The 24064-nt window shown below is 38.0% G+C and overlaps 1 protein-coding gene and 1 pseudogene across 1 annotated transcript in view; both read left to right on the forward strand.

Annotated features, from left to right (window-relative positions):
• SIDT1 (SID1 transmembrane family member 1) overlaps positions 1–24064 on the forward strand; it is an 853551-nt gene that overhangs the window by 725231 nt on the left and 104256 nt on the right. The window contains exons 21-22 of the mRNA XM_044073143.1: positions 2016–2092; positions 18023–18069. Coding sequence (XP_043929078.1) covers positions 2016–2092; positions 18023–18069 — 124 coding nt within the window. The remainder of the gene's footprint in view (positions 1–2015; positions 2093–18022; positions 18070–24064) is intronic.
• LOC122803318 lies at positions 6683–13363 on the forward strand (annotated as a pseudogene).

Raw genomic sequence — 24064 nt, forward strand, 5'->3', positions numbered from 1 at the left:
ATTTTTTTTCTTTTTATTTACTTTTTTATTAGATGTTCGAACTTTCAAATGTTCGATTATATGGTGTCGGCCATATGAAAGTTGAACTTTTGAAAGTTCGATCATCTGAAATAGACCTATATATATATATATATATATATATATATATATATATATATATATATAGATAGATATACATATATAAAAATATAGTGTATCTAAAAATATTGAGTGGAGTAAGGTCAACAGCTGTATGGTCGAAAAGGCAATTGACCAACAGGCGTGCAAGGTCGACAATCCCCGGATAGGGGATTATTCCCTTACTTTGATGACTGTGTGATCTTGGTGTTAGTATATGTAATTAGCAGGTGCTTTGAGAGTTACTTTTTTTTTTTAAGTTTGAAATTGCATGCATGCATGCAGGCTGTTTGTCAGAGCATGCATTGACTTCTGAGAGTTTGACTATATGTGCTCAGTGTTATAGGTGTTTTCGTTAAAATCAGGTACATATATATATATATATATATATATATATATATATATATATTTTTTTTTTTTTTTATATTTCTGTATTCATTTATTCATTTGTTGATTTAAACATGGGCTCAATAGAATGTGTATTTCATAGTAGAGACTTACTTAATATTTTGTGTTATCTGTCTTAATATGAGCTGGATGACAATATGTTGAGCTTGTATTTACTTTATTCATGATTCTTGTGGTTAGCTCATTTAACAATAATTGGTTCATTGCTCAGTATTAAATAATTATGCTGATTATTTGTTCTTTGTGTATTTTTTCTTTCATTTACTATGTCATCTATGAAGGCTACAAGCTGAGGCACCATTTAGTGTGCTTATGAAGCACTGAAGTTAAATTGGCAGCATTTCTTTAGGAATTTTGCAGTATATAAAGTGTTATCTACCACTGTCTTTAGAGGTTTAATGATAATAGTGTTTTATGATTTGATCATTTATTTTATATTTGTAATTTCTATACTTTTTGCCTGGTCCCATGATCATTCATTTACTAACATCATTACTATTGCAGCAGGTTGTAAATATTTTGTGAACCACCTTGGAGAATTTAAGCAACATTTCTTGAAGTAACTATGTTATCCATCAGTGATGATCCGTATATTTGGTTATCCTTAGCCCATTTCCTATCTTTGTACAATAGTCCAGAAATAAATGGCTGCACTATACAGCCTTGTTTGATTTTGCTGGTAACTCACATAGGAGGACAGGGAACCCTGTACCCTGACTTCTGTCAAGTTGCTTAATGAGTGTTTTATTCATTTCATGTGGATTGGCATGTCATGCTTTTAATTTGACAGCGATTCCTTTTTGTGGAACAGTTTTTTGTTTTATTTCTTTAGAAGTGTATTTCCTTATTTTCCTGTTCATGTTGACTTTTATTTTATTATTTTATAATCCTGCAAAATTATCTTTTTGTAGTTTCAAAATTTAGCCCATATAAGCAAAGTGCATGTCAGTATGCATTCATGTATGACGTCCTTATTGTTGTAAGCGCACAAGTTTGCCCATTTACCTTGTTACTTGCAATGGACCTTGCTCCACGTCATCCAGTTTCTAAGCCAGTGCCCTACTTGGTTTATTTACCTTTTGTTACCTATGAGACTTTGCTTCCCCACTACACTCTAAGCGATGCCTTAGCAGGCTATGCTGCAGGTACTTTACTATACAAGGCATCTGTTACAGAGCAATGCTGGTCTGTGAACCCTGCCCCTAGTTTTATAATTGAATTTGGAATAAAGCATCAAAGATGGGAAAATTTTCAGATATGTGAGATCTAGTAAGAGATTCAACATTAGCTACAGAGCATCTACTTTTTGTTACTTCTGAGATACCTGTGTTACCTAAACATATAAACACACAGCACTTAACATTCACACGCATTCATCAGTAACTGCATAAGAACTTACACTATGACAACATCAAGATGTGTTTATTTTTTTCACTTTTCCTAGTAAAACAATACTTACTTGGTTAATGTTCTGCTTTTTCTGTCCATAGACATTGGAATATTCAGGCGCATTGGCATGGTGTTGTATACTGACTGTATACAACAGTGTAATCGGCCAACATACATGGTAAGTTTTGACAGCATGAAAGTCTTCTGTATGGTTTATTTGTAAAAGAAATAATCAAATAATGAAAACTTATTTAGTAGTGATACTGCAGGATATGGAAATGTTGTCCTGTGGTGATAAAAAACATTGCACCCAAAAAGAGCAGTTTCCATGATCATGGGAAATGCAATTTGGAGACATGTTAGCCACAATGAGGAAAGACCTTATTATTGGCTAATATACATGGACTACTCAGCATTTTCCTATGGTAATCACCGCTCCTAGTCCTGGTCTCAGCTAGACCCCTCCCAAGCATTTTCTCACACATGTACATATTTAAACATGCACATGCATGCATGTGAACACACACACACACACACACACACACACACACACACACACACACACACACACACACACACACACACACACACACACACACACACACACACACATACACACACACAAACACACACACACTCACTCTGCCATACATCTTATTTTTCCCTGTGATTACTGAACGCCCTGATGTAGCCATAATATTTTTCCTGCTCCTTATAAATTACAGACAATTAGTTAGTGAATAATGTCAGGCATGGGTCTTTATTAGAAGAATGAAAGTTTAAAATTGCAAATGTTCTAAAGAGAGAAAATGCTGGACTTCGAAATCACAGCCCCCCACACTACCCGCTAAATATATATTCCAACTCCAGGATCGCACTGCAGTGAGGAAAGGGCAAATGTTTCGATCTTCACTGTACTGTGGTCTCAAGAAAAGCACTTTGAGGTCAGGCATTTTTGCTCTTTAGAGCGTTCGCGGTTTTAAACTTTTGGTCTTCTAATACAGACTCATCAGGCATTAGTTTCATTCTTCTTACTACTCAGGAACTACATCATGATGTTAGACCTTGTGCTTTAAACGACGCCAATTAATATGCAAATATTCTTCCTGATATCAGCTAGTGTTTCTTCTGGCTTTGTCCAGAAGTCTTGAGCATGACTGTTTACAGGTATGTCAGCCCCCTGACATGAGCACATCTCCATCCCTCCCAAGTGTCCCTGAATTTACAGAATGCTTATTATTTTGCCACTTATCCCCACCCTGTCCCTTGTAGCTCACAGACCATTACACTCAATCAGTAATGTCAGACATTAGAGTTTCATGCTTGTTAGTTTTTAGAAAATATATTAGGGTACAAGACCTGACAAGTGATGAGGTCCTTGTTTGGCATAATGGAATAAAGTGCTACTTTCTGTACCAAGCTTGATTTGAAGCTTTTCCTCTTATCTTAGTTTTATTTAATTTACTTAAGGTAGTATTTGAAAAATATCCCAGGTGTCTACTGCTAGTGCAGAGGACCAAAGTACTGCATTGCTAATGAACTGCTCCCTGGTTTGAGGATACAGGATTTGAGCCTTTTCCGTGTTGTTGGTAAGAGAGCACCCCTGGTGTTGACTGTTACAACAAAGGACTCTGCATTTTTAACCAGCTTCTTTTTGTGCCTAGGGTATTGGGTTGCAAAACTTTTCCCTGTTGACATTTTAACGTTTTTAAGTGCCTAGTGGTAATATATAAAGAGCATCCCTGGTGTCTGTGGTTCCCCTACCTATACATCTTTTGTGATGTAAAATTGTGGTCCTAATAACACACCAAGTGACTTTAAGGTAACATTTAAAAAGTATTCTTGATGCCTAGTGTTTTCCCTGCCCATACATCTGTCATACTGTAAAACGTCTGTTTTATTATCTTTAAGTGACTTTAAGTAATACTTTAGAGTATCCAAAGTGTGCAGTGTTTCACCCATGCATGCTTCTTTTGTGATGCAAAACCTGCTGCTCTATTAACATTTTAATTGGGTATAAAAGAATATTTGAAATTGCCTGATAACTAGTGTCCCTCCTCAATATTGCAGTATTTGTTTAGAGGAGTTTATAAGAGCATTCTCACACATTCACATATATATATATATATATATATATATATATATATATATATATATATATATCAGACTGGCACACATTTCACCTTCACCTGATTGCATGTACTAACACACTCACCCATGCACACACATCTGTCCTACTTTTTACATGACAACCCCCTGTACTGCAGCCACCCAGGCAGTTCCAGACACTTACACACACACACACACACACACACACACACACACACACACACACACACACACACACACACACACACACACACACACACACACACACACACACACACACACACACACACACACCAATACACACACCACTACCTATCCACTAAACTCCCCATTGCTTACCACTAATGCAATCTCCCCCATTGAAAGTAATGAGTGAAAGCAAGCTTTTCGCTAAGTTGATTAACTCAGCCATTACAGCTAACTTACACAGTTAAGAGATTCTCTGAATCATTTAGTTGCCTAAATGTTTTACCTCACGCATTTCTGGAGGAGCATATGGCTAATTAGCAAAGGGCACTTATTAAATATTCCACGTCCAATTCCTCTCTTTGGAAAAAAAAAAAAGAAAAAGAAGAAGATGGTGTTGACCAAAATAACATGTATGGGGTATGGGACATATTTCACACATCTCCAATGGAACTTCATCATGACACTGACACTGGCCTCATTCAAGGAGATGTTCAGCTGCTGTGAGGGTCTAGACAAAACATAAGTGACATGGAATAAAAGCGCAGATGATGTTCTTCGTGTTTCATTGTTGCAGTCATTAAATTTGGGTAATCTGCTGGCAGGTTGCCCTCAGTCGGCCTGATTAACAAAGTCTTGTGTCCTGTGTCAGTTGCTGTCCCTTTTTCCATGACGTCAGGTTGTCAGGGGTATACAACATGCAGCCAACGCCATTACATTAGTCTTTCTTGCCGCGCGGTGCCCAAAGCAGAAGCAGTTCGCAAGTGCCGGTCGGCCGACTCCTGAAATTTTCATTTTCGAGTTTCAGAACCGAAGTCTTCAACTAAAAAGCTAAGTACCCCATTGGGGAAACTTTTTCTTGCTCCTTACTGATGTCAGTAAAAGTTAATAATTGCATTACTTGTGGGAAGCAAATACCTCATAAGGATTTTCATTTGTACTGTATTCCTTGCCTAGGCCCTGATCACAATGTGCCTTGCTGTCGGTTTTGTGCTAAATTTAATCAACGCACTATTAAACATCTGTATATTTTTGCTTCTAAATATTTTGGCTCATACTTTAATTATCCAGAAATGCTGTCGGTTAGCAATCCAACTACTGGAATGCCTAAAAAACGCAAAGAAAAGACAGAGACAGGCCGTCAAGGTCTAAAACTGATGACAGCGCTTCTCCTAAGCCAGTTGCTAGTTCGCTGGTACTCAGTGAGGCACTTTTGCAGCCCCTAATACCTGCTACTTCTGATTTGCAGGCCTCTACTGAGACCCATTTGGAGTCCGGTATGCCGCGAAATGCTTCAATTATGAAACCCGTGGATGTCTCAACCTTAGATGGGTCTGGAGCCGCTGTGCAGGCACCGGCTTCTGAGGATGTTTTCAAGCCTACAGATTTGTATATTAGACCAACGCCATCTTCAAAACTAAGGCCAAAATCTAAATCTATGTCTAAAAAAATGACGCCTGGGCCACATGTGCAGGCACCTATGCCTAAAAAACAAATGATCAAAATGGCTGAAGATTTAATTACTCTGATCAGGGGTTGCCAACCCTCCCCACCTTCTTAGAGGCCTAGGCAAGACATTGATTATGAATCTTCTGAACAGGATTCTATTTTTTCTGACTCTCTAATGAACAGGATTTGTCTATACCTACTTATGAGGACTCTGATGCAGAAGATTCCATTCCTTCTGCTTCTCCCCCTGAGGATTTTCTTTTGGGGAAACTTTACACACCTTATGGAAACATTTCCACTGGGAAAGTCAGAATTTCTCTGAATCTAAAAGAGACTTAGGGATTTTCTTCTTCTTCCTTAACATAGGCCTTTGGCTATACCTCCTGCCCTAGACATTGTTGATGCTGTTTTTTCAGAATCTAGTATGGCTCCTAATTCTCTGCCTCCGGCTCCTTGTAAGCCAGACAGATACTACAGGGTTCCTGACTCCCACAAATTCCTTTTCAAAAATCCTATTGCAGATCCTGAAACCATTTCTCAGGGTCCCAAGGGCATTAAGGCCTCTACTGCTAAAAATCCTACCCCTTCTGATAGAGATTCCAGGGCGCTGGATGGATGGGGTAAGAAGGTTTACACTTCCGCAACCTTGGCAATCAGGGCCTTAAACTGTCAATTTCATATGCTTAAATACCAGCAGCATATCATGGGACTGCTTAAACAGAAAATTATGTTAATTTCGGACTGTGTGGAAAATAAAGATTTGCAGGATTTATTTCTTTCAGCTGAACAAGTTGGAAAACATACTTTGCAATGTGGTTTTAATTCTTTGGAGGCCTCTTGCAGGGCTGCTGTAACTGGCTCTGTGCTAAGAAGGCATGCATGGCTCAAAGAGCAAACTCTGCCTGATCATGTTAAAGCAAAATTGTTGGATGCTCCTTTACAACAGGACCGTCTCTTTGGTAATAAGGCTGAAGAAGTTTTAAAAAAGATGGAAGGTAAAGCTAAATCTATGCAAACTGTGAAAGATTTCTTACAAGTGCAACCTCCAAGATTTAGTAGGCACTGGCCTACTAAGAACTGGTCCTTTGAGAGCCACTCAAGTCAAACCTAGACATTCCAAAGGCTCCAGGTTTCAGTCACAAGGGACTTTTAGAACAAAACAATGGGGTGCCTCCTCCTCCAAATCTGGAAACAACAAGGCACCTCCCTATGGTAAGCAGTCTCAATGACTTCCCTCTTCACTTACCAAGCACTTACCTTTCAGCCACCCCTTTGGGAGGAAAACTGGCACTTCATGTAAGAAACTGGCAACTTATAACCCAGGACAAAAGGGTTTTAAATATAGTATCCCAGGGATATATATTTCATTTCCACATGTTGCCATTTCCAAATGGATGACCAGACCTGCCCCCAAATCAGTGGGCAGAGGTCCAGAAACAATTACTGTTTCTCATGAACATGGGAGCTATTCAACCAATCCCAGAAGAGGAAAAGGGACAGGGTTTCTATTCAAGACTTTTCCTGGTACCCAGAAAAGACAAATCATGGTGTCCAATTCTGGACTTATCTACTCTAAACACATTTCTGGACATTCAAAATTCAAGATGCTGACTCTTCAACAAGTACTTCCCATGCTAGTCAAAGATGCCTGGTTGGTAACTCTAGACTTAAAAGAGGCTTACCTGCATATCTGAATCAGGGAATCTTGCAGAAGATACCTCTGCTTCAAAGCAGGCTATTTGCATTACCAGTTCTCTGCACTGCCCTTTGGCTTATCTACTGCGCCCATGGTCTTCACAAAGTGTCTGACTCCAGTAATTGCATTTTGCAGGCAAAGAAATATTCCAATATATCCATACCTGGATGATTGTCTAATTCAGGCAGAAAACAGGGACATTCTTCAAAAACATCTGGCGTTTGTAAAAAAGGTTCTAACTTGTCTAGGGTACACCATAAACGAAAATAAATCACAACTGGTACCCTCTCAAAAAATGATATTCCTGGGTGCAAGCTTGAATACAACTGCCAGACGGCTTACCTTACGCCAGAAAAGCAAATTCATTTGATGACTTACTTCAAACAGGTGGCCACAAAAACCCTGCTATCTGCAAGACAGATTCTGCAAGCCTTGGGATTCATGACCTCCTGCAGTCTTCTAATCCCATATGCAAGACTGCATATGAGGAAACTTCAGTGGTACTTAAAGAGTTTATGGAGTCACCATTGTCACAGCCTGGAAACAATGATTCCTATCATACCTTGCCTGCAACTAGAGTTCCTATGGTGGGCAGAGGCCTGTTACCAAAACAAGGGACTGCCATTCCCTCCACCCCCTGCCACCCAGTCCCTAACTACAGATGCATCAGACTATGCTTGAGGGGCTCATCTGGCAGGGAAGTGCATTCAGGTCAAATGGAGCCCAAACCAAATTCACCTTCATATCAATCAAAAAAAGCTGCTAGCTGTACAGAATGCACTGACAGCCTTCGAGAACTACCTTCATCCAGGACAATTAATGATAAAGACAGACAACACCACAGTTATGTGGTACATAAACAAGCATGGGGGTACACACTCCTACCCCCTTTGCAGACTAGCCATGGCATTGTGGAACTTGGCCTTGACCTATCAAATTCAACTACAAGCTCAATTCCTGCCAGGAAAGCTGAATACTCTGGCAGATGAACTAAGCAGAAATTTCATGGACCCACATGAATGGAAAATGGAACCACGGATTTTCAACATGTTGGCATGCAAATGGGGGGAGTCCAGACATAGATCTTTTTGCCTCACCCCAGAACTTTCAGATGGACAAATTTTGCACAAGAACTCATCACAAAAAAGCCTGGAAAGTGGATGCTCTGTCATTCAGCTGGAAAAACCTATCAGTCTATGCCTTTCCCCCTCTGCCTCTGCTCTCCAAAGTTCTACTAAAAGTCAAACAGGACAAACCAAAAATGATTTTGATTGCTCCAGACTGGCCTCGCCAACACTGGTACCCACTCCTGCGCAATGTGCCACACCTTCCACCGTGGCACCTGCCTCAGACTCCTTACTTACTGTCTCAGCAGAACAACCAAATTCTGCACACTCAGCTCCAAACTTTGAATCTTGCAGCATGGCTAATCACCTAAATTCACCCTTGGCATCCCTTAGCAAACCTGTGATGGATGTCATTTTGGAGGCAAGAAGGCCTAGTTCTAGAAAATCTTATGCTGACAAATGGAAAAGATTCTGTGCCTGGAATCAATCACAAGGGATAAGCACAACAGTGCCCAATATTCCTCAGATTTTACAATATTTAACTGAGATGCTTCACAAGGGCCTGTCTTTTTCTTCCTAAAAATCCATGCCTCAGCCATTTTAGCTCATTACAACACAGAACCTCCCCTCTTCTCAAATCCTGTACTAAAGCAGTATCTCAGAGGGGCCAAAAACTTAAGACCACCCAGGAGAGCTCCAATCCCTGCCTGGGCCCTCAATTTTGTATTGGAAAAACTCACTCTCCCTCCTTTCGAGCCAGCTGCTACTGCAGACTTAACATTTCTTTCCTGGAAAACAGCTTTCCTTTTAGCAGTCACTTCAGCTAGAAGGATTTCCAAATTACAGGCTCCTATGGCAGTGGAGCCTTTCATTATTTTTCATGTGGACACAGTGTCTCTCAGGACCAATCCATCCTTCATGCCTAAGGTGGTATCCAGTGTGGCTCTTAATCAGACCATTCATTTGCCAACTTTCTTTCCCAATCCACAGAACAAGGGGGGATGGATTCTGTATTCATTGGATGTACACAGACAACTTAGATTTTACTTAAACAGGACAAAATCTCAAAGAAAATCTGAACAACTACTGATGGCATTTGCTGCAGGGGCCTATTTCAAAGCAGACTATTTCCAAATGGATAAGCCACTGTATTTGTTTCTGCTATATGCACCATGGTAAAACTATCCCCCAGGGGATCATATTTCATTCCACCAGGGCTGCATCTACTTCTACAGCCTTTCACAGAGGTGTTCCTACCAGAGACATTCTAGAAGCTGCTATCTGGAGCTCAGTTCATAAATTCACCAAACATTGCCATTTACCTTTCTTCTCTAAATCCAGAGCTGGCTTTGCCTCTGCTGTCCTGTAGGGCCTTATAGCTGGTCCTAATGCTGTATAAATCCATCCTCCCAACCATAGCTTTGGGATTCTACCCAAATGTAATGACTGCAACAGTGAAACACGAAGAACATAGTACAGTTGTGTACGCTTACAATAAATGTAGATGTTTGAGTTTATTGACTGTTGCTGTCCTGGTTACCCTCCCTCCAACCCCCTGTTATTTCTTCTTACTATACCTCTTCTTTCCTTTACTATGCTTAAAAGCCTTTTTGCTGTATTTGCTTTCCTTTGGAGGTATATTTTTTTGTGTTTTTAATTACTTAAATATTTGGCTCCCCATTTGGGGGGGCACCTGACATCTGGGGCAAGAAAAACTGTTGTAATGGCATCGGCTGTATGTTTTATACCCCTGATGACCTGACGTCATGGAAGAAGGGACAGCAACTGACACAGGACCCAAGACTTTGTTAATCAGGCCGACTGAGGGCAACCTGCCAGCAGATTACCCAAATGTAATGACTGCAACAGTGAATACACTCGAACATCTACATTTATGGTAAGTACACAACTGTACTTTCTGACTAGTGTCACAGCAGTACTGCTTCAAATATCTGCTGTTACACTCAGTACCATCATAAGCTTTTTGATATTCCTCCCACCTACATCTTATAGGCCAAACCCTGCTTAAGTTTGGTTGTATTCTCCAGTCTGTCCAAAATAACCTTTAAACCTCCTTAGCTGATTCTTTATTATAATCTATCTTTGTCTTCCACACAAGCGCTTTTTTAATCTGCATCATAAATTATCTCCATCAGTTCCCTTTTCTCATCTCTCTTCCTTGACTTCTTTGTTTAGCCAGTCCTGTTGTATTGCCATAAGCTGTTTCTTTCTTGTACTATGTTGGCAATGTTCTGTCATTACCTGTAATACTTCCACAATTCCTGGACACCAGATCTCCTCAACCTTTGTTACCATCTACCACCCTTCCATGTGTCCGTTGGTTTCCAGTGACTTTATTTCACTCCTCTGAAATGCTCTGTACTGAAACTTATAATGCTGAACTCGATTACTAAAATAATTCTACAGTGAATTCTAAAGTTTTGTAATAGTAACAATATTTACAGTGAAATGCAAACTTTTAGCAGTGGGCAATCTCCCAGCACTTACCATACCTCTCAACCTCTTGGAGCAAGAAATCTGGACAAAGCCATAAATAATGGGGGGACAAAGGCTGAAAAATAGGGACAATTTTTAAATACTGCTCTTAGAAACTTAGAAAATGTATAGAATAACAGGGTTTACTTTAACATGATTTTTCTGAAGGCTATGAAGTCTGAATCTCAGATGTATTTCATGATTTTCTGACTTCAGACCTGAATTATTTGTCCAAAACCCACAATTTTATGAGAAATAGACCAAATATACAATGTATAGTGCAACCCTCTACAGTTATTTGGGAACTTAACAGGTGATCAACTGAGTTTTGTCCGAATGACAATACCACAAAATAATTTTATGGAAAGCCACTTTCAGAACATATGTAATATGCCTTTTTCCCCACTGTCATATAACCATGGCTGTACACTTAAAATGCCTTTCAACAAAATTGTTTCACTGGATGTGCAGTTGGACAAACAGCATTCAATGGATAATCATGAACTGCTCCTATTCATTCTCACTTTTATATGAGGGACGTTTCCCACTGGCATCAATCCTACTCAGTAATCACACTTTCCCATATTTCTATTTTAACTAAAATTAATTGCTGCATTTAATTAGTAATATGGATATGACCCTTTTATTAGAAGTATTTTTGTTTAAATACCATTTCATCAAGTTTGCTCCCAGCCAAACTGGTACATCCTGGAATTTAACAGATTTTGTTTTGCAGGTTTATTTCTTTTTTACTAATTTAAGATGTGTTGGCCAGATTATGTCAGTGTGTTTGGCTTAAAGCATTGGAAGACCAATGGTAAGCATTGGAAGACCCATGCTAGGATATTATCCAAAGCATTGGAAGACCCATGTTAGGGTATTATCCAAACCATTGGAAGTCCCATGCTAGGGTATTATCCAAAGCATTGGAAGACCCATGCTAGGGTATTATCCAAACCATTGGACGACCCATGCTAGGGTATTATCCAAAGCATTGGAAGACCCATGCTAGGATATTATCCAAAGCATTGGAAGACCCATGCTAGGGTATTATCCGAACCATTGGAAGACCCATGCTAGGGTATTATCCAAAGCATTGGAAGACCCATGCTAGGGTATTATCCAAAGCATTGGAAGACCCATGCTAGGGTATTATCCAAAGCATTGGAAGACCCATGCTAGGGTATTATCCAAAGCATTGGAAGACCCATGCTAGGGTATTATCCAAAGCATTGGAAGACCCATACTAGGGTATTATCCAAAGCATTGGAAGACCCATGCTAGGGTATTATCCAAAGCATTGGAACACCCATGCTAGGATATTATCCAAACCATTGGAAGACCCATGCTGGGGTATTATCCAAAGCATTGGAAGACCCATGCTAGAGTATTATCCAAAGCACTGGAATACCCATGATAGAGTATTATCCATAGAACTAGAAGATGCATTTTAGGGTATTAACCAAAGCATTGGAAGACCCATGCTGTGGTATTATCCAAAGCACTGGAAGACTCATGATGGGGTATTATCTATAGCATTGGAAGACCGATGTTAGGGTATTATCCAAAATATTGCAAAACCCATCCTAGGGTATTAAAGTGTGTTGAATCACTGGATTTGAAGATACAGAGGGACATTGCCCTACATCATGTGATAGATACAGGGTATCAGGACATACTAAAAGAAGTTGAAGTCATCCATGAGAAGTACAAGAAGGAAGTGGACCAAATTAATGAAAAATTATTGCAGCAGCAGCAGGCTCTCCAGTGAGTACTACTTGTCAGCCAAGAACTTCGGGATGAAAATACTGAAATAATTGCACAGTCTTTTTTTTAATTAGGTTTTAAAACAATAGATAAATTATAAATCAAACAAATAATTATTTAAATAGGTCCACATCTGATCAATACATCAAATTTATACATGACAACAGTTAATCTTTTTCAAGCAAGTTTTTAAGTTTAAGATTCTTGAATTGGTAGAAAATTGAGGAAAGCAAATTGAGACTCATTCATATTGCTTCCAGGACCCAGATGAGACTGAAAATTTTGCAGACAAGTTAAATATAGAATCTTCCTTACAATATAGGAAAGTTGGGATTTGTGCCACATTGCTAATGGGATTGAAGAATGTGAGGAATAGCCACCTAAATTAAAAAAAAAATCTAAATCTGCCAAGAAAATTAAACACTTTAGGGTTAAACAGAAGAGGGACTATTCATCTGTCAAACATGGAATAGACACTGATAAACCCTCATACTGCCTTTATAATCAGGTATCTTATGGAGAGCTAGGATGTGGCAATGAACAGTGCTGTATTGAATGACTTCATTTTTCATGTCCTACTGTGACATGCAAACCGAAGAGAAATACTTTTGTAGAGGAGATAATGGAGGAAATGTGGACAAACAGTGAAAAGACTAAGAAAGGTAAAATGTCAAGGTAGTGACTGCTACTACAAAACAAAAGTTAACCACAAATTCACTTTTGGTTTAGAACCTTTGTCCCTCTTGGATAGGAGCACCATTGAAATGTTCTGCTTATCTCAGGGTTATTCATAGTTTAAATATGAGACCTAAAAACTTAATGGGAATGGGTGGTTAGGTTTCTAAAGATCCACCCGGATCATAGCCTAATATATATATATATATATATATATATATATATATATATGTATGTATATATATGTATAGTTCCCTATCAGAAGCCTGAAACACTATAAGCGTGAAAATCAAAATCCTGAAACCAAAAGCCTGAAAACTCAAAATCCTGAAAACCCAAAATCCTGAAACTCAAAATCCTGAAAACACAAATAATGCTAATATGCCAATACAAAGACACTAATATCTACTGACTGACCTTGACCCTAACCCTAACCCTAAGGTCCGTCACTATCGCACACTCACCTGACCCGCGCCCTAACCCTAACTCACTTAAACCGCCCCTAACCCTAATTTTTGTCACTATTGCATACATAAACCAAAACAGTCATAAAAGTGTGGGTACCTAATGGCAGTTCAACTGGTTTCAGTTATCAATTCTCACCACGTCACAGGAATAAAAGTCCTCTTCAGGAACACAAGTCATAAACTCTTTCAAGTATCCAAGTAAAACGAAACACCGAAGTAAAAAAGATGATAATTTATTGTAGTTAGCGCTTTCGCCACGTAGGCTTCATCAGACTTTATAAAAAAATGAGAAATCAGCTCATTTAAAAACTAATGAAACAAAAACCATTGGTCATATATTACCCAATGAAACAGCAAGGTCATTAACTCATATCTAACACATGAAAAGCCTTTGCTGAAAAATGCTGCAAACAGTTGCCTCAAAGCAAGGCTAAAAAAGTAGTAGATATATTGCCTAAAATACAATGTCATATAAACTACTGACTTATATAATAACATTCAATATCTAAACTAAAATCTGCACTAAATAAATACATCTAATAAAAACATTATATATGATGACTAAAACAAACAACTAACATAAAAACTCCTTTTGATAACAGCAACTCTGAATGCAGCTGAGTTGCAAACATAAAAAGGAAGCAGTCTAAGTAACAAGTGCTTCAAATACTGCAGCGTACAGAAACACATAAAATTCACATAATGCATTTAACTTATTTAAAGTCTTAGATTATCTAGAATAAAACAAACATCACACTCTAGTTCATGATGTATCCAGGAAAGCAAAAAGGCAACATTAGGTAAACACAATAAAAACTCTAACTGAATGCAGATAAAAACAGAACCATATGACAATAAAAATCACTAACCTGAAAACATAACAGCTTGAGAATCCATTCAAAAGAACCAGCATATATATATTTATATATATGGATTGCTAACTAAACACCTTAATGTAACAGCAGCTCATAAATCCATTATAGAGAGCAGCTTGTGTTAGCTCTCACACTAGCTTGCTAGGCATTCATCACAGGGTGGTTTACATAATGTTAAAGTAACATAACACACACAATACTTTGACATATATAAGGGTGAAAGCATTGTGTTACAAGCTATAACATACACTTAAGGTGTACATCAGCAATAGAGCAGGTCAAAAAGTAAACCGAAAGTACACCATTTAACAAAAACTCACTATAGCAGCACACTCAATCGTGGCAGATATTAAAACTTCACTCACTGTTGAATGCACAACTCTGCACTAGTCCATAAACAGCAACAACAAATAATACATAAACTCAATACAAGTATAGTAGATGGATATGCAATCTAGCTCTATCTACCTAGGTCTCATAGTGGAAACCAAACGCTCCAAGCAGGGAGGGGGGTATCTAGGAAACATGTCAGATAGTAACCAAATGACTATCAAGGATAGCCCAAGAGTATAGAACTATGCGAACAATCCACATCTAACTATCAATCCCTATCTAAGTCCCTTCTGAGCAACTAACAGAAAAGAAAAGTAAACACAAAAAAGAAAAGTAAACACAAAAAAAAAAAAAAAAAAAAGGGGGGGGGAGTAAAAGAAAGGGAGGGGGGGAACAAAGTCCAGGCTTATAAATATCCAGTGTCTAAACAACTGGAAGGCATACTCAACTGCAGATCCAGAAAAGATCATAATTTTGGTCTACACACCCTTCTTTTCCTTAACATCGGTTTAATTTGAAAATGCATTATGTGAATTTTATGTGTTTCTGTACGCTGCAGTATTTGAAGCACTTGTTACTTAGACTGCTTCCTTTTTATGTTTGCAACTCAGCTGCATTCAGAGTTGCTGTTATCAAAAGGAGTTTTTATGTTAGTTGTTTGTTTTAGTCATCATATATAATGTTTTTATTAGATGTATTTATTTAGTGCAGATTTTAGTTTAGATATTGAATGTTATTATATAAGTCAGTAGTTTATATGACATTGTATTTTAGGCAATATATCTACTACTTTTTTAGCCTTGCTTTGAGGCAACTGTTTGCAGCATTTTTCAGCAAAGGCTTTTCATGTGTTAGATATGAGTTAATGACCTTGCTGTTTCATTGGGTAATATATGACCAATGGTTTTTGTTTCATTAGTTTTTAAATGAGCTGATTTCTCATTTTTTATAAAGTCTGATGAAGCCTACGTGGCGAAAGCGCTAACTACAATAAATTATCATCTTTTTTACTTCGGTGTTTCGTTTTACTTGGATACTTGAAAGAGTTTATGACTTGTGTTCCTGAAGAGGACTTTTATTCCTGTGACGTGGTGAGAATTGATAACTGAAACCAGTTGAACTGCCATTAGGTACCCACACTTTTATGACTGTTTTGGTTTATGAACTTTTTTCCTGTGTGGGCACCGTGCTCTGTTTGCTGTGTGTGGCCTTTTTTTGCTTTGTTATTTACTATTGCATACATGCCTAACCTGCGCCCTAACCCTAACTCACTTAAACCGCCCCTAACCCTAACATAAAACCAGCCGCACACTTACCTGAACCCAACGCATGACCTAACACCACAGGGCTAACAATAGCAAAGCCACAATGACGTCAATATGTCTATTTTGTGTTTTCAGGATTTTGAGTTTCAGGATTTTGGGTTTTCAGGATTTTGAGTTTTCAGGCTTTTGGTTTCAGGATTTTGATTTTCAAGCTTATAGTGTTTCAGGCTTCTGATAGGGAACCAGATATATATATATATATATATATATATATATATATATATATATATATATTTATATGCTTGTGTGTGTATATAGGTTGCTTACCTTTTGTTAAATGAACAGAAGATCAACATCTGTTTAGTAGACACCATTTGGTCGGCAGAAACAGATGTTCAACATGTACATGAGATCGACAGTGCCATGGTGGGGCATATTCCCTTTCTCTAGGGATTGTACATTGTCAGAGTTAGTATATGTATTTAGCTGTGAGGGTGGAGGGTGCTGGGGGCTTGCTCCTTGCAAAAACACTTATTTTGGTTTAGCCTGCTCCAGGGTTAACCTTAGAACATGCATGGTACTTAATATTCTGTCTGTCGACATTTTGACTGACATTAGAGATGTCAACCTTCTACACATTCAATCAAATGGAATAGATCTACATATATGTATACCAGTTCCAAGGTTGCACCCTTCTAAGAAGGGGAACAAACTTGACGAAATAGCTTTTTAACGAGCTACCACCTGATTAAACTGACTGCTTCCAGTGATACCTTTAGCTGACTCATCATGTCCTGTGGCCTCCTGTTTTTGTTCAAGTTGGCAGTCCAGCCTTCTCCCTTCACCTTCTGTTCTGGCAGTGCCCCTTGCTGTTTTCCTTCTTTCATATAAAATCCTTTGCCTCTAATGATAAGTATGTCTTCAGTTTAGGTTTTAAAGGAACCTTGATTGACTTTGGATTATTCTCTATGAATAACAGGTGATTGCTGAAAGCTGTCTTGTAATGATACACTGCATGAAGTATATCATTTTCATTTATGGCCTTCATTATAATCTTTTTAGTTTGGATATGTACCAAAGGTATTGTTTATCCATGGTTATGTTAGGCTTATACATGCATCCAGACCACATATTTGAAACAGAATTGTGTAAATGTAGTCACCATGAAACTACATGTGCAAAATGGCACTTGCAGAAAAAAGACAAACTAAACTGTTTTATGGGGAAAAGCCCTCCTCACATTCCTCATGCAGGTAGCTATGCCTCTTCACTCTTTTAAAGTATATAATTAGCTGTATGTTGGGAGAAGGGCATCCTTCTTGATTAATCAACACTGATTAGCTTCAGTTTATAGAAGTGTCCTAAAATTAGCTTTGTTTATGTATCTTACTCCCCTTATATACATATGCTGTGGTGCTATTATGCTGTGCAATCTTAATAAAAAATATCGGGACTGTAAACAAGAGAAATTATGCAATAAAACCTCCAAATTACGTTTTGTCCTGGAGTCCACATCTTGAAATATGATGTCTTCTGTCTTGTTTTGCTACTTCAGACATGATGCCTTGCAGAAGTTATATGACAATCAAATTCTGTGCAACCTTACCATGTAAGTTTTATCCTGAACATGTATTGTATTTGCAAGTTTTTAGAGTTCATTAATGTATATCTAGCATGATTTCTATTTAAAATTGACCTGAGTGTTTTTTTGTTTTTTTTTTAGGACAGAATGGTTCTTCTCATTTTAGGAAACCTGGTGAACTGGTCTTTGTAAGCAAAATGTATTTATATAAAATGATTAAATGACTGGCAGTGAAATTATTGTAATCATTGTTTTATGTTTTCAGCAAAACTTCTTAATGAGGAATTTAAAATATCTAGATCATGTTTGAATTTTTAAACTCTGTTCAGTTTGTAAGAATCTTGACTACAGATTTTGCACACATAAATCTTTAATATGAAAAGTATGGATTATTTTCTCAGCAGGTGTGTTCAAATGGATTAATATAACACATTAGCTATTATATTCACTGTTTTATCTGTCTCAGCTTCCTCTACTGGCTTTCCGGTTTCTGCTTCCTTCTTCACTTCAGATACACTTTTCTTATGACCTTAAAGTAATTTGCATTGTTTGCTTACATTAAAGAAAAAAAAAAAAAAAGAAAAAAGTGGTATGATGCTCAGAACACAGGTGGTTAGATAATGTGACCCAACTATTATTATTGTATTACTATGCCATGGGCCCTGGAATCCCTGCCTTGAACAAATTTGCAGGCTTCACATATAGTGATGATTGCAATATTTTAATTAACACCCCGCATCTGCATCACTGTTTCCTAAACCACTTGTCTTGGTACATACAAATATTTCAAACATGGCCATTAATGCCCTTCTAGACTGCCAATATACCAAAACACTTTTCCCATAATAAGTGTCCAGGGTGTTCTTAAAAATATATAGTTTTAAAATATCTTGCTTTAATGCATGCTGGTAGTCTGTTCCACTCATCAGCTGCTCTCTCAGAAAACTAGTTAGTACACTTCTCATTCCTATAGAATTTTCTTCATAGGTTGTCTGATGATGCTCTACTACTTTTTGATAACCCCAAACATTCCCAGAGGTAGTTGTCTCTAAATTCCCTATATACCTGAATAAGATCTCCTCTTAGATATCTATAAGAGGTGCTGTACAAGTTCAGATATTTTAGTCTTTCATAATAACTTAAATGTTCACATCCATGAATGCCCTTGGTATATTTCCACTGTACTCTTTCCAGATTACTCATGCTTGTTTTCTTATAAGGTTTCCATATTGTTATTCCATACTCAAGTTTGGATCTAATGTGACTAACAAACAATGACTTCATCATTTCTGATTTTATAGGCTGTATAAATCCTTTTATACGACCTATAGTTCTATAACTATCATTGGTTGATATGATTAGAAAAACCCAAAGCTGGAGTTGGTGATGATCATGGAGGATCATGATGGTAGCAAGTTGAACAAGGTAGATCAGACTCCATTCTCACTAGCAGTAGTCACCACAAGGTAGACCAGACATCATTCTCACCAGCTTATTCCTTAGGCTCTCTAGGCATTTCAAGGCAAGCTGAAAGATATAATCCAGTCAGCATGTCTTGCAATAGAAATGCAGCCTACTTTAATTAGTTGTGTCTGTTACACCTCCTGCAAAGAAGAAACCAAGTGACATCCTCATAAGGTGCCCAAACCACTTCAACTGACTCTTCTCAGCAAAGAGTACAAGCTGTACTCCAAGGGCATCCCAGATAATCTATCATTTTGGGTTATTGTGGAGAGTAAGCCCAGCTTCTACCTTGAAAGGAGCCTCACTTCTGCTGTTTGTAGCAATCTAATTGCTGTGGTCACTACATCTGTACACTCTCCAGTACATACTTACATTATATTCTTAATACTTCATAGTCATCCTATGACCACTAATGGTTATCTTTCATGAGCCTTGCACATTTTACATCCAATAGGAGAAGAAAAGTTTCTAAGTGCCCTAACCCCTTTTGAAGAAAGATGTAGCCCATCAGCAATACTGGGCCCCACTCGGTTTCCCATGTATTAATACTGTTACCTGTTCAAATAACTCAAGCCAATATTTGTCTGCAAACTTAGGTGCCATCTTTGGTGAAGGAAGGACCTAACCAATTACAACAGATTTACGAGCCTAGGTAAGGGCATCTGCAAGGTTAACCATAGCCCACTGCTTTCAGGGAAGACAGGAACATCTAGTGTCACTGATTCGAATATGGACAAGTGCAAATTCCAAATTTTTACAAGATCCCTGGATAAACTTAATGTGCTTAGTGAGATCCCCTAGCTTAACAAAGAGGCAGGACACTGTGACTTTCACCTTATCTAGGTCTGAGTGTAGAGTCAGCATATCTAGTCACAGATTGTGAGGGCTTTTCCTGTATGTTCTTTTTAGGTTTTAAGGATGGATTTAGCAGTTGGGTTATTAAGTTGTTTCCCATCGACTGATGCCTGGTAACTCTGTACATGTCCAATGCACAGATTTTGGTAGAGGAAAGCGGCCGTCCAGGGCAAGGGACGGATGTGGCGATTGGAGTGGGTTCTTTACGACAATTCAATATCCGAACCCAGGAATGTAACCCTGCAGTTCCAGGCGTGGTGCAAACCTCTACCGGTTCACTGTCTTCTGGCGTGAACAGTGAGGTAAAGATACCGGCAGGTCAGCGTCTTGCCGTTAGGCAAGACGTAGATAGAACAACTAATATGAATTCTGCACAACGGCGTACTAATGGACTTAGTTCCCGAATGGAGAGTGTCCAACATTCGCTGAATGCTATACGATGTCCTGAAGGCCTTGACACCAACCGGGGTGAACCCAGTGGCGCCCGTTTATCTTTAGGAGCTAATGCATCGATTTTATTGGCAAATCCTGAAATGGATGGATTGCCACTACTGACTGACTGGATTAAAAATGTAGAAGTGTTTTCTTTTAACAACAACAATCTTACAGGTACTTCTAATACTATTAATAATGAAGTAAATGAAGTTTCCATAGCTAATAAATTAAAAGTGTTAGACTCTAAACTTTTAAAGTTAAAGAAAATGCAATTGGAGGCTGCCTATTTCGAACAATGTTTGGCAGAAAACCTTGTTCCTAAAGGACTTCGTAACAATTTTTCTCCTTCCAGGCTTTTAGTAGATGATGCATTTTTTGATGATTTGAAAGCCCTCTTTCAGGAACAAGGTGCACAACTTTTACAACTCATAGTGAAACATTATGTTAAACATATTGCATTGTTAACTACCGATATTAATGAGCTGGACAATGTAATTAAAGTTGATATAGATTTTGTCAGGTATAAATATGACTACCAGCGTGTATTGAATAGTTTAGATGCCTTGTTGTTGAAGTTGAAAACAAATAAAACTAAGAAACTTGTTAGAGATAGATTAGCTTACTCTAAAAAAAAAAAAAAAAAAATAGCGTATCCAAAATTGGAAATGCAAGTAAAAAATATTGGTCCCTCTGGACAAGATACTAAGAATTCTATTACACACCCAGAAGTCTGGGTTACCACTGAGGATGATGAATGCGAAGATGAGGGGGAATGGGTAGTTGCGGAGGGTCCTAGACGCAGTAACAGACTTAAAAATAGGGTAAATAAGATGATTAATAATAATTCATCTGATTCCTTTTCAAGTAACACCAATAATAACAACAACAAGAATTTTTTAGGACCTCGCAACAACCGCAGTTGGCGGAACAAGAACAGGAACCGCCAATAATAGACGTGGATTCCAGTTCCCACACCTTCCTTCCATCCAGTGCTCCCATTACTCTGACAAACAAAAAAGGTGATTTTAAGATTTACAATTATTCCGATTTTGTACCGGATGAAGAGCTAATTGAATTATTAGCTTTAGGCAATTCATTTGTCCCTAATAGAAACTGTAAAATATCTGAGACTATTATAGATCTCAAAAGCTTTGTCCATAAGTTAAATTTACAAGTGCTTTTTGATAGTGAACCAAGTCAACCAAGTCATGCTGATCTTCCACTTAAATTGTCGAGTGTATTTAATCCACCACTCCACTCTATCTTACAGCTGTTTGAAACTGTATGTGAAGTTGATTTTAGGACCCAACTTTCCTCTAGACCAAATAAAAGAGACACTGGGCCTTATAATTCAAATACTACAAAGGAGCAAATGGTAGCTTTAAACCATCTTTGTCATCAAGCTATTAGGTTTATTAAACCTGATAAAGGAGGGGGCTTGGTGTTATTTAGTGAAGAACAATATAAAGAAAAAATGGCATGTGTTTTGCAATCTGAAGCTTACTCTTTAGTTTCCATTAATGAGGTGAATGGGACCTACCAAAGAATTAGGGGTTTCTTGAGGGACCTCTATTTAGCGGCTAAAATAGACATAGACACCTACCACTTTATTGACATCACATTTCCAAAAATTCCAGTAATGTTTGGTGTCCCCAAGATCCATAAAAATTTGGAGGACCCTCCAATGAGGGCACTTGTTGATGGTAGGTCGTCCATGACACACCCTAGTTCACGCCTCATAGACACTATTCTATCCAAATATCTCCAGTATATACCTGGGTTATGTAAAGATTCATGGTCCTTTTTAAAACAAATTAATGACATACCTTTCAACAGCATGGATAATTTTCTGACAATCGATGTTGTAGATTTGTACACTTCGATACCACACTTGGAGGCAGTTGAGTGGATAGGGTTAGTTATGGAGGAACTTGGAGCTGTCAATAGCGAAATTCAACTAGTAACAGAACTTTTGGACATAGTTCTGACTTCTAACTATTTCATTTTTGATAAGGATTTTTTCTTGCAGAAACGAGGGGTAGCCATGGACTCGCCCTATGGGGCGAGCGTTGCAAACTTCTTCGTAGGATATTGGGAAAAGCATTTTTTAAGGAATAGGCCAGACCTGATGCAATACATCCAATTCTACACTAGATTTTTGGATGATATTTTCATTCTTTTTCATGGGGATTCTTCCGAAGCTGACTTATTTGTCACTTCATTAAATGCAACTACTGACATCCTAAAATTTACGTTTAAGTTTTCTCCTTCTGAGATAGACTATTTGGATGTCAGACTTGTTAAAGACAACATTAAGGAAGAGTTCCGGTCTAGTATTTTCAGGAAGTCAACGTACTGCAATTCTTTCCTTCACTTCTCAAGCTCACACCCGTACCAACAAAAGCGGTCAATAGTAAAAGGACAACTTGTGAGAGCAGGAAGAATGTGCAGTACCTTTTATGATTTCCTTCTGGAATGTGACTTCCTAAAAGATTTGTTCCTCAATAGGGGTCATCCTGGACCCCTCTTGGAGGAACTTATAGATGAAGTTTCAAATAAAAGATTGTCTGGGTTTTACCAACCATTACTATGTGAAAAAGAAGTACTTCAAGGGAGTTTAGATCCTCATACCTTTACTTCTAGTGTAGATGGTATTGATTCACAAGTTCTGGGTAGTCCTACTCAAAGTGAGTGTAACTTTAGATTGAATTTTATTACAACTTTTTCTATGGACTCCCAGGTGATTTGGGCCATAATATGTAAAAATTGGCATTTTATAGCGAATGACATCTTTTTAGCCGGAAAACTAGGAACTCGACCTAAGATAACATATAGGAGAGGAAATAATTTAAAAGAACTAACACAGAGAAGTTTCAATAACAGCAATTTTAGTAGGCAAAAAGGTATGGCTACATGTGGTTTTTGTAATTGGTGTAGATTGGTTAAGACAGGTAATAGTTTTACTATTAAAAATAGGAAATTTCAGATATTCCATAAGATGAACTGTGAAACGAAATCTGTGGTTTACATCGCACTTTGTAAATGCTGTAATGGATTCTACATAGGGAAGATGGATAGGAGGGTCCGTGATCACATTTATGAGCACGATTACGCAATAAGAAAGGGTAATAGGCAAAATGCTCCGGCAAAACACGTCTTATCTTTCCCTGGACACAGTTTCGAATTCATGGCCATTGACCATATACCTACCACTATTAGAGGAGGCCCTTATTCATTACTTCTAGAAAATTTAGAATTAGAATGGCAACTTAAATTAGATGCCTTCAGAGTGCCAGGACTTAATGAAAACTGTAATATCTCGGCCGTCCTTAAATTGAGAAGCTATTTAAGATTAACAAGTCTATTTGTCTTTATTAGATTTGGTCATGTTTTTGGTATTTTATGCTTATTGATATAGGGTGTCTGTAT

This window comes from Protopterus annectens, chromosome 5.part1 (assembly GCF_019279795.1).
Source record: "Protopterus annectens isolate FY-2018-M chromosome 5.part1, PAN1.0, whole genome shotgun sequence".
NCBI lineage: Eukaryota > Metazoa > Chordata > Ceratodontiformes > Protopteridae > Protopterus > Protopterus annectens.